At 40.8% G+C, this 14,403-nt stretch overlaps 2 protein-coding genes across 5 annotated transcripts; one reads left to right on the top strand and one right to left on the bottom strand.

Annotated features, from left to right (window-relative positions):
- Positions 1-1,484: 1,484 nt before the first annotated feature.
- On the bottom strand, positions 1,485-9,421 carry prr5a (proline rich 5a (renal)). Of its 2 annotated transcripts, none has more exons than XM_011476254.4 (11): positions 9,116-9,421; positions 8,010-8,140; positions 5,764-5,889; positions 5,603-5,683; positions 4,895-4,943; positions 4,734-4,791; positions 4,570-4,661; positions 4,335-4,475; positions 3,320-3,458; positions 2,954-3,232; positions 1,485-2,862 (listed from the first exon to the last, which is right to left on the bottom strand). In XM_011476254.4, the coding sequence occupies exons 1-11, from the start codon at positions 9,146-9,148 to the stop codon at positions 2,579-2,581; spliced, it is 1,413 nt and encodes a 470-aa protein (XP_011474556.1). In that variant the 5' UTR covers positions 9,149-9,421; the 3' UTR covers positions 1,485-2,578. The 2 variants fall into 2 exon arrangements, with proteins under 2 accessions (XP_011474556.1, XP_011474557.1); XM_011476255.2 differs by having other exon boundaries at positions 5,764-7,915; positions 9,116-9,316.
- Positions 9,422-10,622: 1,201 nt separating this feature from the next.
- rad52 (RAD52 homolog, DNA repair protein) lies at positions 10,623-14,372 on the top strand. Of its 3 annotated transcripts, none has more exons than XM_011476257.4 (12): positions 10,623-10,762; positions 10,947-11,004; positions 11,286-11,387; positions 11,478-11,571; positions 11,647-11,714; positions 11,802-11,920; positions 12,012-12,087; positions 12,177-12,403; positions 12,483-12,652; positions 13,712-13,789; positions 13,876-14,103; positions 14,170-14,372. In XM_011476257.4, the coding sequence occupies exons 2-12, from the start codon at positions 10,957-10,959 to the stop codon at positions 14,226-14,228; spliced, it is 1,269 nt and encodes a 422-aa protein (XP_011474559.1). In that variant the 5' UTR covers positions 10,623-10,762; positions 10,947-10,956; the 3' UTR covers positions 14,229-14,372. The 3 variants fall into 3 exon arrangements, with proteins under 3 accessions (XP_011474559.1, XP_078804997.1, XP_004069747.1); XM_078948871.1 differs by having other exon boundaries at positions 13,876-14,108; XM_004069699.5 differs by having other exon boundaries at positions 10,625-10,762; positions 10,935-11,004.
- Positions 14,373-14,403: the final 31 nt, after the last annotated feature.

Genomic DNA, 14,403 nt, shown 5'->3' with positions numbered 1-14,403 from the left:
AAATCAGTTATTTAAAATGTGAACACATGTCTATATTTTTATTTTTTCCCAATACCCTTTGTATTTTGAGTTTTTTTTCCTTTCTATTTTAAATATCCCTGTTGCAGCTGTTTTTGCATTTTTCTTGAATTGTACAAAAATGCAAAGTGACCTTGTTGGATCCTCAATTTGACATACCATTAAATGTTTTCTAAATTTTTGGCATACATATGCTTCAAAAAATGAATAACAAATCTCTAAAAGTAAATCTTAAAAAGTATCATATTTTTATGTAACAAAACTATGTTTTAAAAAGTCAACAATTCAAAGAATTTGATTGGAAACTAAAAATAAGATACTTTTAGACACGGACATTTCTAAATTCATTAAGCAATTATCAGTACTGCTGTTGGGAAAAAAATGTGAAAAAATAGATCAAACACATAGTTTGGGACTTCCTATAATAATGATTATTGGATGATGGTTAAAGAAGAAATAAAAAAATAATTTTAAAAGAAACACCTTCAAATATGCTTTTATATCTGCTAGGTGTAATGCCTAATGTCATTTGCAAGAGACAACAAATAAATCTACTCTGTATATTATTGGTAATTGCAGTAAAAAATATCAAAGCACCAGCAATAAAATAATAAATGAACTAAAACAAGTTTATGCTATCTTAGACCCTCGTGCTATCTTAGATGACCCCACCCTTACTTTGCCGTGTTATTCCTACCATGACAAAGGTGGATAAAGGTGGAAAGATTTCATGTAATCCATGGACACCAGTGAAGATCACAAATCATTGAAGAAAAAAGGTTCAGAGCACTGTCTAGTGGGTCTAGATGACCCAACTCCCAATGTTAAAGTGCCTAGGATAGCACAAGGGTTACTAGAAATGCTGACTGCCTCCCTTCACATGGAGGTAGATGCTTTTAACGGGAGATGGAGTAGAGTAATAGAATACCTAAAATTTAAGTTTGAGGTTGTTTAATGAAGAACTAAATCAATAACTTAATATAAATATGTGACTGTGGACAAATACCCAAATATGACTATAGATAAATGAGTAAACAAATGAATAGAAGATGGAAAATCAGTTAAGATCTGACTCGTTTTGTTCTTTTCTTTTCTGTTTTTGTCTCTTTGTCCCTTTCATGTAGATCATCTATTGTTAGATATGTATCGATGCACGTCATCTTTGTTAATGGGATGTTGTAACATCATTGTGTTTGTTAAGTAGTTTATAGGCTTTGTTTAAGATTCTTGGTTTATTTTGTACATTAAACTTAAAATAAAAAAGTTACCAAAAAAAATGTTAAAAGAAATCTATCAAACCCTATGACCAAAAGAAAGCATTGAAATTATAATATATTATTTAAAAAAATAGGAAACTATGTTGTAATTTTGAACTTTGACAATTAAGTTCATCTTACTTTTAAATCAATGTATACATTCAGTTGGAACCATTGATCTTCCTGTCCTTTTAGCATTCACACATTCCATTAATAACATTCTGTTTTTATTAAGTTGTTTTAAGTAGGACATCTCCAATTTCTGTCAATATTGCTAAATTGTATTTTTTACAGGGCTAGTATATCAAATTATACAAAGTACAACTCCATGAACATCAAAGATTGTCAAAAAAGCAAAGTACAAAACACTTGAGGTAAAACATCATTAAAAAAGATTCCATAACAAAGCCCTTATTGAAATTTCTTCTGCGTTAAATGCTTGCTGTACAATATCTCACTGTCCTAAAAGAGAAAAGAAGCACTTTTATGCACATGGTAGTGGTGGTGCAAAATACAGTGTATCAGACATTTCATTGAAATGTTCATGTTTTTGTCAAATGTAAACAATAAACATCACCGAATTCCTCCTACTCCCAAGTCAATGCAGGAATAAAATGTTATTTTTTAAGGAAAGAAGCCATGTAACAGACATTCAGAGCACAGCTGGCATGAAAAAGCATAAAAACAGGGAATATGAAATGTTTTTAGTTTAAAATTATACAATTAAAGATGGAAAGAAGCTGAATAATATGCCCAAGAAATACTTTCCCTCTTCAGCTGTTTTAGCTCATTCATTTTTTGAACACCTCCTCCTTACATTTGGCTTCCACATGCAAAAGTCTTATTATTAAATTAAAAAACAAATTCCTTATCTTTAAGTTTGTGCAAACAATGCTGCTCACTACACACATATGCACCATGGCACATTGTTAGCTGTGAATAAAAACTCATTTGATCAAGACAGTGCAACTGGAGTTCATTAACAAATCAGCAGGATTACTTAGGCTTTGGCTTGTACATTTGAGTTGATGGCAGATTGAATTATTTTCTGTTGTGAAAATGTAAGACCATCCTGAGCAACACCTTTTCAGCGTTCTAAGTACCAGTCGTGTTTCACTTTTATCAGCTGCTAATCGTGTTGGGAAATGAAAAAGGATGAATCCACCATTGAAATAACTTGGAAGAGATTTTTCATAGTTACCTTGTTTAAAGTAAGGAAGATTGTACCAATGTTTTTGACTTAACGTGAGAGGATTCCCTTCTGAAATACACTTTGGAGGGTGCATCCCTTAAGGCAAACGCATTTACACAGTGCTCTGCCTGCTGTCGCAGATACGTCCCACAGCCTCTGAGGAGTGAGGTGGGAAATCGAGGAATATGCCGTCCGAGTCCGAGTCGGTCGACTCCAGCCTTTGTCCTATTATGGTCTCTGGACTGGAGCACTCACTGGGCGGTGTGGAGGAGGCCCCCTTACTCAGATCAGTCACTGTCGTTGTGGCCTCAGTGCCGTGAAGAGCTCCAGAGGAATGAAGGATGGAGGGAGAAGACAGTGGCAAGTCCATCACTGCAGCCCCCGCTTGTAGAATACCTGTGAACAAAACAGTTGGATTATTCTTTCTTCGTTTTTTTCTCTTTAACTTCTGTTATGACGAACACAGACGTCTTCAAACCAGCCATACCATTGAATTGAGATTGAGAGCCGACACACAGCCTGTTGGAAGAAGTTCCAGCTGTTTCAGACCGTGCAGTCAGGTCAGAGAAGGACAGTCCCGGTTCCTCCAGACATGATATGATCTCACAGGCTGAGTGGCGGCGGATTCCTCCGCTACCAATCGAGCTGGCATCGGGGTCGTACTCAGCCACCGGAGTGAGCAGCAGAGGGATGTTGTAGCTTTTTGATCGTACCACAGGGTTTTTAGATTGCTGATCCTTGGGCCAGCCCCACGGTAAACGCTTGTCTGCAGTGAAACGAGAAAAAGCAGACGGCTTTTGTCAAACCCTCTTTCCTCCAAGATCAAAAAGTCATCGGGCTTCCTCTGACTCACCCATAACAGAGCAATGATCCTCGTCATCATCATCACCAGAATATAGACCATGGGTGCCCAGGTATGGGGAGACCACTTTCTGAACCAGAGACTCCAATCTCAAGTATTCCTCATTTACACCATGCAGGTCATGAACCCCCTAAAACCAGAGACCAGCAACCAATTAAAGGTTTATTCGTGTTTATGCCCACAGGTTTGACTTCCTTATTTGGATTCTTGAGAATTTTTATGTAAAGAATTAATATGTAGGCTTTAACTTTAAAGATTTTTTAAAGATAAGTTTTTGATTGATACAATAAAGTTTTTGACTGTTTAAAGACCCACTCTGATGAATACTGTGTTTTTGGTGTTTTAACATGTCCTTGTAGCATTTTGTCATCATAAGGAAAATATAAATAAAGAAAATATATTTCTGAGTATTTCTTTATTCAAATCGTTGAGAATCGGGGGCAGAGGAAAAAAAAGGGGTTGAAAAAGAGTTTATTTGTGACGCAGGAAATACGCTGGGCGGGCCACAAGCTCCCTGCTCCGCTCCATTCCGATGCATCCACTCGCAGACAAATAGATCCATATACGTCTTAATTTTCATCATCTGAGCTGGAATCTGGCTCAAACTACACGGCTGGATAGCTCCAATTTTGCTCACCGTTTTTGTTGCACTGTTATGTTGGGGGTGTGAATGGCTATAAGCTACCACGGGACATTGTAAACAAACGAGTTATGGGAAGTGGGCGTGGGCTTACTCTGCACCAACAGTCCTGCCCACAGAAACTATGTCCTAGAAACTATTCTGGCTAAAAACAGAATGATCATAATTAAAAGACCACTGGAAACACTTTTACAATAGATCAAAAGATGGTTATAGTGGGTACTTAACAGTCTTCATGAGTTTGTTTAATATATTTTTAACACTTTATCTTAATTCAGTTGTGAATTGCTTTCAGAAAAAAAATTGTCTTGCATGTTTGATGATAACTGATGTGGAACAAAAGGTGACCCCTGACTGCACGCTAACCTGCAGAATAAGCAGCATCTGTGTAACAGAGGGGGGCACGCGGGCCCGTGGCCGAGACAGAGCATCTTCCAGCTTCACGCTCAGGACTATGGTGTTCCTAAAATGAAGCAGGGCCAGCTGTCTGACAGAAGGATCCTTACCCTGAAGGACAGATTAAAAAAGAGCATCAGGAGTGAGCAGAACTCAGGGTGATGCTCAAACTCCTAATGAGTGGACTTCTCTGCTGCCCGTCTACCTGAACGGGGTGAAAGATGGCCTGCAGCATGGAGAGAACATCGCAGAAAAAGAAGTCCCAGGTCTCAGCCAGCGAGTCGAGCAGCTTCTGACCTGCAAGAGTCAGAAAGTGAAGTGAGAAGATGATTCCTAACCCACCTTTAGGAGGAACGGGTTCAGCCATACCTTCATAGAACCTGATTTTGTCCCGTAGGATAACCATGCCTTTAGTCAGCAGCTGGTTCTGTGGAGATTTTAGCATTAATTATAGGGGGTAATGCTCATTCACATCTGCTCAGCACAAAAATGTAGAAACCTCTTATCAAAACTGTTTTACCAGCAGTTACCTGAAGATATTCAGTGAAGAAGGACCCCAGCTCTGTCTTCAGAAGATGCCTGAGGAAAAACAAAATTGACATCTCTTTTACCCCCAAAGAATAAAAATAAATACACTTCATAACCACCATGACATAAACACCCGCAGCACAAAAGTAGTTTATTTTATCAAGTACACTTGAGTGTAATTAAAGTATAGTGCTGTATAGTGTAGGAACTGAATGTCTACAGACTAAATTGGAACATTTTAAATAAAAAATATATAGATAGTAGATAAAAAAAGTAATCTTTAAGTATCCTGCGTCACTTTACGTAAAGACATGATAACATGATTGTGCTGTTTCATTATGAAGAACAGGACGCAAACAAATCAGCCAGACACCCAGTGTTCACACGCCGTTTTCAGATCTGTCTGTACAGTAAGAAAAAAATGTCTGTCAGCCTCTCTGAGTGTTTTCTATCTTATGGAAATATGCAAACTGACAGCAGATGGAAATAAAGAGGATGGCTTAGAAAGATAATGAGATATCAGGTCTGAGCACACGACTCTTCAGGCCCACAAACACTTCACACACAAACAGGACCAGTAACAAAAAAACACTAAGTTAGCAGCAGACACAGAGCCTGATTATAGCATGGAATGACATCCACAAAGTGCAGGGGGGGCTTTGCTGTTCACAAAGTGTGTGTGTGGGGGGTCCTCATCCGACTGAACATACCGCACGCCTTCGTTGAGGGTGTAGAGTTCATTGTCAGCCAGGCCTTTCTTTTGGAAAACTGCTATAACAGCGTTGTGGATGCTGGAACACAAAAAAGCAAAGTAACTTTGCATCCAAGTGACTAAAAAAACAGTTGATTGGCTCCTAAGTGTGAGGTTTACCTGTTCCAGGTGGCATTGGCTCCTGCCCTCTTCTGCTTTTCCCCTCGGTCCTCTGGGGAACCTTTCTCACTTTTTGCAAGCTCACTGAGGCTTGGAGAGCTCATCAACTTGAGTCGATGCAAAGTCCTCATGAGGTAAACATGAAGGGAGGAAAAATGAGCAGAAAAGACAAGAAGGTCAGACTGGTGTACACAGAGAGGAAAGAAGAGAAATAAAATGCCAGAGGGGAAGAGAGCATAAGCAGCCGGTGACACAGGAGAAGAGAAGTGGGACAGAGTGGTGCATGGTGAGACATGGCCGGGCCGGTATGAACAGGATGGGCGGAGCCCAGCTTTGAGGAGGATCAGTGTCACTGCAAGGCCTGCGGTTTCAGAGCGGCAGAAAACAATAGCGCTCACCCTGCTGGGGACGAGCTCTTCTTCCCTCTCTGCCTCCGACAGTACAATACGGGCATTGAAGCAAACAAATATTTATGCAGAGCCCAGATGCCAGAGGAACTGCAGGGTAAGCAGTTGTGCTTGTGACTGTACTGACTGAAAGGAGGAGGAGGAGGAGGAAGTGGTTTGGTTTATTGACCACCTCTGAAATGGCGATAGGAAGCAGTGACAGAAAAGAAGGCTTTCCTGTCCCTCCACAACAGGAAGGAAGGAGACAGGAACACTGCAGCGTGCAAACATGGCAGACACAGTTGAGCCAGGAATCATTCCTACATGTCACTTTTTTTAAGATTGATAAAAGTTAAAGACTGTTCTTGTACATCCTCTTATTACTTTTAGCACACACTTTCTCGCCTCTAGTAGAAACTTACTGGTTGAATAAAAGCAACCAAATTAAAATTAGCCAGAGATTGGATTAATATCAGGGTTGGAAGTATTTCTCAGAACTATAACGTTGTCGTTTGGAAATTCAAATGTCCTGAAGTTATAGGAGGGATTTTTATCTTAATTTTAGACAGATCCCTTATACTTCACAACATACTTTATGCCTTAAAACTAGGGCTGTGTATCTTCCCTCTAACATGATTTGACACACATCTCCATACATGGTCCACAAATTGATATTTAAAAGATTAAAAACTGACTAACTAACGATGAATATTATTTATTATGCATTTGACATTTAAAAACTATGAATAAAAATGCATTTTGACAGGGACAGTCTTCTTTTTTTTCTTACTGGTACTTTTTATCATAAGCAAAAAGTCTTAAATATTCAGCAAATCCTAAATAGTCTTAAATGTTTAAAAATGATAGACTTTATTGTTTGCAGTCCTGTGAAAAGAAAGAGGTTATAATATGTTTAATGCACACAACACAAATCCCTGACTGTGGTTCACCTCCTGCCAATTGTAATTAACCCGATAGGAGCAAGCTTGTGATTGGACGTCTTTTTGTTTGCATCACATGTACATAAAAAGACAAAGAGAGTAGAGACACAACAGGAAGAGAAACTGCTAAAGTTCGCCTGAAACGGATTATTTACTTCCCGGTCGGGCAGTACAGAGTTTTATATCTTTTTACCAACAGAATCTTATCTGTGGCTTTGGACCAATACTGTTGTTACTCTCTGTATCTGTATCCTTTGCATCCCAACTTAAAACCCCATGATGCTTGAATTTTGTTCCAATTATGGAAAATCGTGTTAGGTTTTGGCTTTCAAGAAGATTACGTTAATTATTTGTTGAAATGGTTTGATGAAAATTCACATCTGAACTCTGGAACAAAAATGTAAATTTTTAATTTCTCAACCTGATTAAATATGTGAGTTTTCCAACATGAAGCAGTTAAAGGATGATGCTTTCCTTTTTCATTATTAGTTGATGAAAGGGTGGACAGGGCTGTGAAGCTGAAACCGTGTGTCTGCCTGGTTTGCTGCTCTCTTTAAATCTAGGGCATCTCCTTTAGGAGTGTCTCCATATTGGTGAGTGTTTCAGCAGCTCAGATGCAGCCTAATTTTAATTTTTAGTGCACGTTTGGACCTAAATTAACAATTTGAGCTTTTTTGATCACTTAAAATAGAGAAACTATTTATTTCAAAGGGGAACTTCACATTAACACAGATGCTATGCATGAAAAATCACAACAGGAGATCGTTATCAGGAGGGCTTGCGTGTTTGCTGGAGATGCTCAGCTGGTCTGGTTATTGAAATCCACTGGGACAGAAGATGGTGAGATTTTTTTTGAGTGCTTATGAATATTTAATGCATTCTTCAGAGTGCTGCATGCTGTGAAATGCTGGGCCCTTACCTCCTGATTGGATGCTCGCTGCTGCTGTCCATGTCTGGGCTCGGGGGAGGAGCCGAGAAGGTGCTGAAGTTGAGGGAAAGGGGTCTGGGGGAGGACCTGGAGGCGTGCCTCCGCCGGAGTCCATCAAGCATCTGAGCACATATGGTTTTTTAAAAAAAGTCATTTTTTGTTGGAAATTTTGAAAAATGGGTTGAGCATTTTTATTTCATTGCAAAAGCTTGGGGATGCAGATGAAAGAAACTGAAAGGCGGAATGTGGCGAAACCTGCGGTCAGATCCGTGGAGAAAATCAAATCACGCAATGCAGAAGTGCAGATTTCCTTCCTACTGTCACAGTTATTTGAACAAAAGCCCGTTTTTGCGGGCGGACTTCCCGCACAAACACCCGGGGGACAAACGCCTGTTTGTACACGTATCTGTGCGTGGGCGAATTCACGGTAACGACAAGTTCGTTTTCCCAGTCAGTGTATTTGGGTGTCTCCCCCATTGAAACAAAACTGCACACACGATGAAGCGCCCCCCAGTGGTCAGAGGGGAGAAATGCAGTCTGGCTTCTCAGACAAAGACAACATAAAAGCTCTGCGAGCATCTTCAGTCACACAAAACAAAGAGGTTTTATTGTTTGTGTTCAGCAGTCCCGCTTTTATTCAACGTTAAAAATCCAGCTGGTTTAGATTAACCAGGAAACGCCACACCAGGTTAGTCTGGGTATTTCTGCTTTTGTACCCCCACCCCTCCTCCTCCTGTGTGTCGGTTACAGTCAGATGCCATTTCTCGTAATTGCTCCTTTTCTGGCCTGCACATATGGAATCGCCTTTTTCTGGTTGAAGCTACGTGACCTGTCAATAAAAGCAAACAAGACTTCAAACAGTCCACGTTGATCGCGCGGGGGAGAATGCGCGAGCAGTCGTGCGTATACGTGGAGCTGCTCCATTGATCTGTGCGGCCGGAATGGAGCGCAGTGTAAACAAAGCCGCTCGTCGTCTGAAGGCACCCGGAGAAGCTGGCGCAGAGGGCCAGGGAGGGGGGGCTTGTATGGATAGGAAAGTGTGTCGCCAAGTTGCGGTGTGTCCTGCGCCTCTGCCCGCCCACAGAACCCGAACTCACCGTTCCTGATCCCGGTGCTGCTCCCTGTAACATGAAACGATCCTGAAGAGCGGAGAGGAAAGCGCCTGTTGTTGGCTCATTAGCTCATCCACCACAGATCCCACGTGGTCGGAGCAGCCTTGCAGGCATCGGGTCGCGGGTGGAAGAAGGATCCTACCTGGGACGCCGCAGGCTCATTCAGGAGGCTGGTGGTGGAGTGGCAGCTCGCTCCGTCGCTCCTCCCTCGTTCTCTGGCTTTGGCTCGTCCCCGCTTTGTTTTGACGTGATGCAAAAGATAATCTGGACGCGTGGACGCGCTTTGTGGTTACAGCTGCGTGCATGAAAGGGAAATTATAAAATGTTTGGAAGAGGAACAAACACAACTTTTTAAGGCATCGCATCACACGGAGCGTGTGTGACGAGGAAAGCGAGTCTCACTGATGACCTGAGCGCAAAAATGCGTAAAATGCGCCACGTTGCCCGGGATTACACTATAGTTTCCCCCAAAACGGCATAAATATTAAACCATCAGATAATTTAGTATAAACTCATTGACCAGATGCGAAAATTGGCGCAAGATGTTTGTATTTTAACTGAACGAAAAACAAATAAACGTGTTTAAACGGCAAATTGAGACATAAACTAGAATATGACCTGATTAAAAAAAAAGATGTATAAATGTAGGACAAAAGAAAAAATATCAAAGCAGGAACAATTCTGCAAAATGATGAAAAAACACCAAAACCCACAAAAAACAAGAAAAAAGGGCATAAAATCGTAAAATGTTTATACAATTTGTGTAAGTTTAGTCATTTATCTCCAAAGATGAAAAAAGGCCAAACGAGAAAATCAAAACAAATATGATACCGAAATAAAAAAAATAGGAACAAAAATCCGAAAGATTTTTCAAGGAAAAAAAATAGAAAGGGAGATGACGGTTTTTCCCGTAAATAATGTAGACTTCAATATCAGCATTCTGTTTTTCTGATGGTCTGTTGGAGATCTTAGGAAGATTTCCGAAATGAAATTAGACAAATAAAACGAATCAAAATGTATGTTATTACTATTATTATTACTATTATTATTACTACTATTATTATTATTATTATCATCATCATCATCGGGGGGTGGTGGGGTGGGCTGTTTTTTTGTTTTTATGTTTGTTTGTTTTCACAAACCTTATAAGTACAAAAGGCACAAAAAGTACAAAAGGTTAAACATTTACTATGGTTTAAGATTAGAACAGTTTGTGAGCAATTTTTGCTTCACTTTTTAAAAATCATATGTAAAAAATACTAATAATAGACTGTAATGTTGTTACGTTTTAGGCTATTTCAGGTATATCTCGTTAATGCAAGTATCTACCCAAAAAAAGACTGAAAACAGATAGTTGCGATGAAGTTAAATGCATTCTTTTCACTATCTAACATGGGTAGTTTAAACATAAGTAATATTGAATGCGTTCCATGTGTGCTTATATCAGTTGAAGTGACTAAAGATCACTTTGAAGAATACATGTTAAACTGATGCCAATAGTTGAATTTCCGTTTACCCTGATGGCATCATTTCATCCTCTTCCGGTTCTCTAAGCGGGAGGTTCAAATCCTCGTAGTGTAAATGCTAACTATTCAGGTTCGTTTTTAACACGGAAAACACATTTTAAATAAGGTGAGTTGTGTCTAAGAGCATTTATTGTAGAATTTTATCTCCTAATAATGGAATATTAGCGAGCGTGCTAAAGCTAGCTTGATCTCCTTGTGTTTTTTGGCTAGCTTTCTGCGTCACTTTTTGCATGATTGGGTGAATTGAGATGACATTTGAAGTACTAGCTGCATGCAAGTTTGTGTTTCAGGCTAGCCATAATGTCGGCTGAGGAAAGGGGCTTCCCTGCACCCACAAAGTTCGGACAGGTTAGTCGATTTACAAACGTACAACTACAACGCCATGATACGATTGAGTAGATGTGCGCATGCTCCACTCACTTAGCTAGAAAATTGGATGCTCCTATTCTCACATCATCCCCATCACTGTAAGGATGCATGCAAGATAAGTGGAACCACCATCTCCTTTAATGTGTTTATATAGATTCATTAAGTGCAAAATAAAATCCTCAAGGCTGTAATAAATAACGTGTAACTTGTTTGTTTACCTTTTCTTCTGTGGCGTGTTATACTGTTCTGCACCCACCCAGTGCACCTACACAGCAGAGGAGTACCAGGCTGTCCACAATGCCTTGCGACAGAAACTGGGACCAGAGTACATCAGTACCAGAATGGCAGGAGGAGGCCAGAAGGCAATTATAGCAAACATATGTTCATTTTTTGCCCAAATTATTCTCTATCTAAACACTTATTCCTAATTGTTTTTGGTTTTTTTTCACCAGGTGTGTTACATTGAAGGACACCGTGTCATTGGCCTGGCCAACGAGATGTTTGGGTACAATGGATGGTCTCACTCCATTTCCCAGCAGAATGTCGGTACGAGAAGCTCAACTCCAAAGCGTTCAGTTCAATTCCGCAAAGCAGATTAACAGTCAGAGGTTTTGCTTCCAGACTTTGTAGACCTTGTCAATGGGAGGTTTTACGTGGGAGTCAGCGCCTTTGTCAAAGTGCAGCTGAAGGTTTGGCGTTGTCATTTGTTTGAATCTGCACCTATAATCCCACAGTGAATGATTTAAAGTACTGTCTAACAAATCTCCTGCCTCTAGGATGGGTCGTTTCATGAGGACGTGGGATATGGAGTTAGTGAGGGCCTGAAATCTAAAGCTCTGTCTCTGGAAAAAGCCAGGAAAGAGGCGGTCACTGACGGCATGAAGAGAGCACTGAAGTCAATAATTCACACAGCAGTATTTATTACTTCATAAATCAATTAGATTAATCCACTATTTGACATAAATATCTGCTTTTTTTTTGTTCAGATGTTTTGGTAATGCCCTCGGAAACTGCATCCTCGATAAAGAATATCTTCTTGCCATTAATAAGATCCCCAGACAGGTCAGACTCAACATATGAAGTAAATTCTCCTTTAGTCTGGATTATTGTCTTCCATTTATGGTTCTAAGATTTTCATTTTCTGTACAAAGCCTCCAGCACCTTTGGACCCAGCAAAGACTAAGCGTTCTGAAGGCGAACCGTCAATCGAGAAGGCCCGGTTCAGCAGTCTTGGCCGAGAGGAGAAACTACTATGTGCAGCGGGTTCTTCCAGGATGCCACTAGAACCCAGAGTATTGAACCAGAATCAGTCTGAACTTCACACACCGAGTGCTGCCAGCTCTGTTCCCAACGTAAAGAGTGAGGATGTCAGCTCCAGGTAAAAAGTAAAAGCTGCTTTGAGACCCTAGCTTCCCATACAAATTCACATCACCTTCTCTCACTGTCCTTCTTTGAAGATCTTTTGGGTCAGAGGTGCACACAGACCCTAAACACTTACGAAAACTCAGACAGCAGGAACTTCAGCAGAAGTTCAAGAAGGAGATGGAGGCCAAGAAGCTCCAGCAGAACCTGGATCAAGTCAAGACAGAGGAGTCTCCGGCACCTGGTGAACGGCGATCCTCTGGAGGTAAAGGTTTGGAGAGGAACAAGTATGGAGGCAACCTGAAATTTCTATTCCATTCAATTACAGTAGAAAAATTCCCACTCCGATTATCTCTTGATCTATATCAAAGTGTTCCCAGTGATTTTGATTATGCTGTTTTTAGCCTTAGAAAAAAAAAACATGTCATTTTTAATGAGACAGATCAGCAGTAGTTCACTGAGTTGTGGATGGACTGTTGGCATGGGGTAACCCCGGCCCCTTTCCCATCATCCACCTGTTTTCATGCTCATTATCTATCAAGCCGTACATTTGTGCCAGGTGCCCGCTCGGACATCTAGTCGTCTACAAGTGGATGCATTAGAACAGGGGTGGGCAATTCCAGGCCTCGAGGGCTGGTGTGTCTGCATGATTTCTAGATAGTCTTGCTCTACTCATGGCTGATTACCTGGTTCAGGTGTGTCCAGCCAATCAGAACATGCCAGAGCAGGGTATGCTGGAAAACATGCAGGAATGCGGCCCTCAGTGCCCACCCCTGCATTAGAATGAAGCAGAGCTTGTGGCTGTACAAGCTCTTTCCAACGGCATTTCCTCATCTGTTACAGATTTACCACAATTTGTTTAACCCTTGTGCTATCCTAGGCACTTTACCATTGGGAGTTGGGTCATCTAGACCCACTAGACAGTGCTCTGAACCTTTTTTCTTCAATGATTTGTGATCTTCACTGGTGTCCATGGACTACATGAAATCTTTCCACCTTTTTCCACCTTTGTCATGCTAGGAATAACACGTCAATGTAAGGGTGGGGTCATAGGATAGCAGAAGGGTTAAAGAAATACTCAGAAATGCTAATTTAAGCATAATTATGAGAAAAATGCCACAAGAAGTCGTTAAACACAACATTTTTATCTGAGTAGGTCTTTAAGATTTTTATTTAAAACACAAACTGAGAAGATGGTTGTGCAGCTCAATGACTTGGCTTATCCATAAAGTTAACTTATGTCAGAAATGCATTTAAATGAAGCTGTTCTGTTATTCAGATGTCTCATAGGGAGCTTTTTCACTCCGTTGTTTCTGTTCTGCAGGTCACAGCGGAGAGTTGAGGTCCAGCGAGAGCATCTCTACTGAAAACCATCCCAGCAGCAAGGACCCATGTTTAGCAGGTTCTGTGAAGCAGAATAAATCCCCACAGGAGGACCGCATGGCGACTTGTGCTTCTTACGCCTTTTGTTTTTGTTCCTCTCTGAAGACGATCCCGAGCTCTGGGATTTCACTCTGGATGGGATTGATGAGCAGAACATTCCAGCGTGCGGCTCGTCTCCCAAAGGTCTCACGCCCAGCACTCCCAGTAATCACCAGATGCAGACTCGCAGTAAGACGCCTCAGAGAGCTCCAGGCAGACCTTCCGGATCTTTGGTGGACAACATGGCACACAACCAGGCTCTGTACAGACCCCAGCATCATCAGGGAAGACCAGGTGAGGTGTAACAGTCTCCATTACTCAGTAAGAAGGTTCCTCACTCACTTTTCTTTCTTAAATCAGGTGAATACAGTCCACACAGAAACGGGCAGCACATGAAGAAACGCAGACTCGACACGTGAGAGCTTCAGTCGCTGATCGGATCTTGTTTTTTCAATAATACATTCATGTTTTCACTGTTAATGGGTGCTGCAATGTGTTTTTGGTGAAGACGTTACTCGTTTTATTTCTCCCCTGAAAAAATAAAAACAATTTGTATATAGAAACAGAAGTCCTCAGATTAAATTTCATGTTTTA

The sequence above is a fragment of the Oryzias latipes genome, chromosome 6 (genome assembly GCF_053564925.1).
Source record: "Oryzias latipes strain Hd-rR chromosome 6, Olatipes_Hd-rR_3.1".
Lineage (NCBI taxonomy): Eukaryota > Metazoa > Chordata > Actinopteri > Beloniformes > Adrianichthyidae > Oryzias > Oryzias latipes.
The sequence above is the reverse complement of the archived record's forward strand: the minus strand, read 5'-3'. Positions and strand labels throughout refer to the sequence as shown.

Bases quoted from the DNA above. Each gene is read 5' to 3' on its own strand.
- prr5a (XM_011476254.4), bottom strand. From the start codon at position 9,148: ATGTTACAGGGAGCAGCACCGGGATCAGGAACG. The intron at 5,890-8,009 runs GTAAGGGCCCAG...TTACCTCATGAG, and splicing joins AGCGAGCATCCAATCAGGAG to GACTTTGCATCGACTCAAGT. The intron at 2,863-2,953 runs GTATGGCTGGTT...TTTTGTTCACAG, and splicing joins CTCTCAATCTCAATTCAATG to GTATTCTACAAGCGGGGGCT.
- rad52 (XM_011476257.4), top strand. From the start codon at position 10,957: ATGTCGGCTGAGGAAAGGGGCTTCCCTGCACCCACAAAGTTCGGACAG. The intron at 11,005-11,285 runs GTTAGTCGATTT...GCACCCACCCAG, and splicing joins CACCCACAAAGTTCGGACAG to TGCACCTACACAGCAGAGGA. The intron at 11,388-11,477 runs GCAATTATAGCA...TTTTTTCACCAG, and splicing joins TGGCAGGAGGAGGCCAGAAG to GTGTGTTACATTGAAGGACA.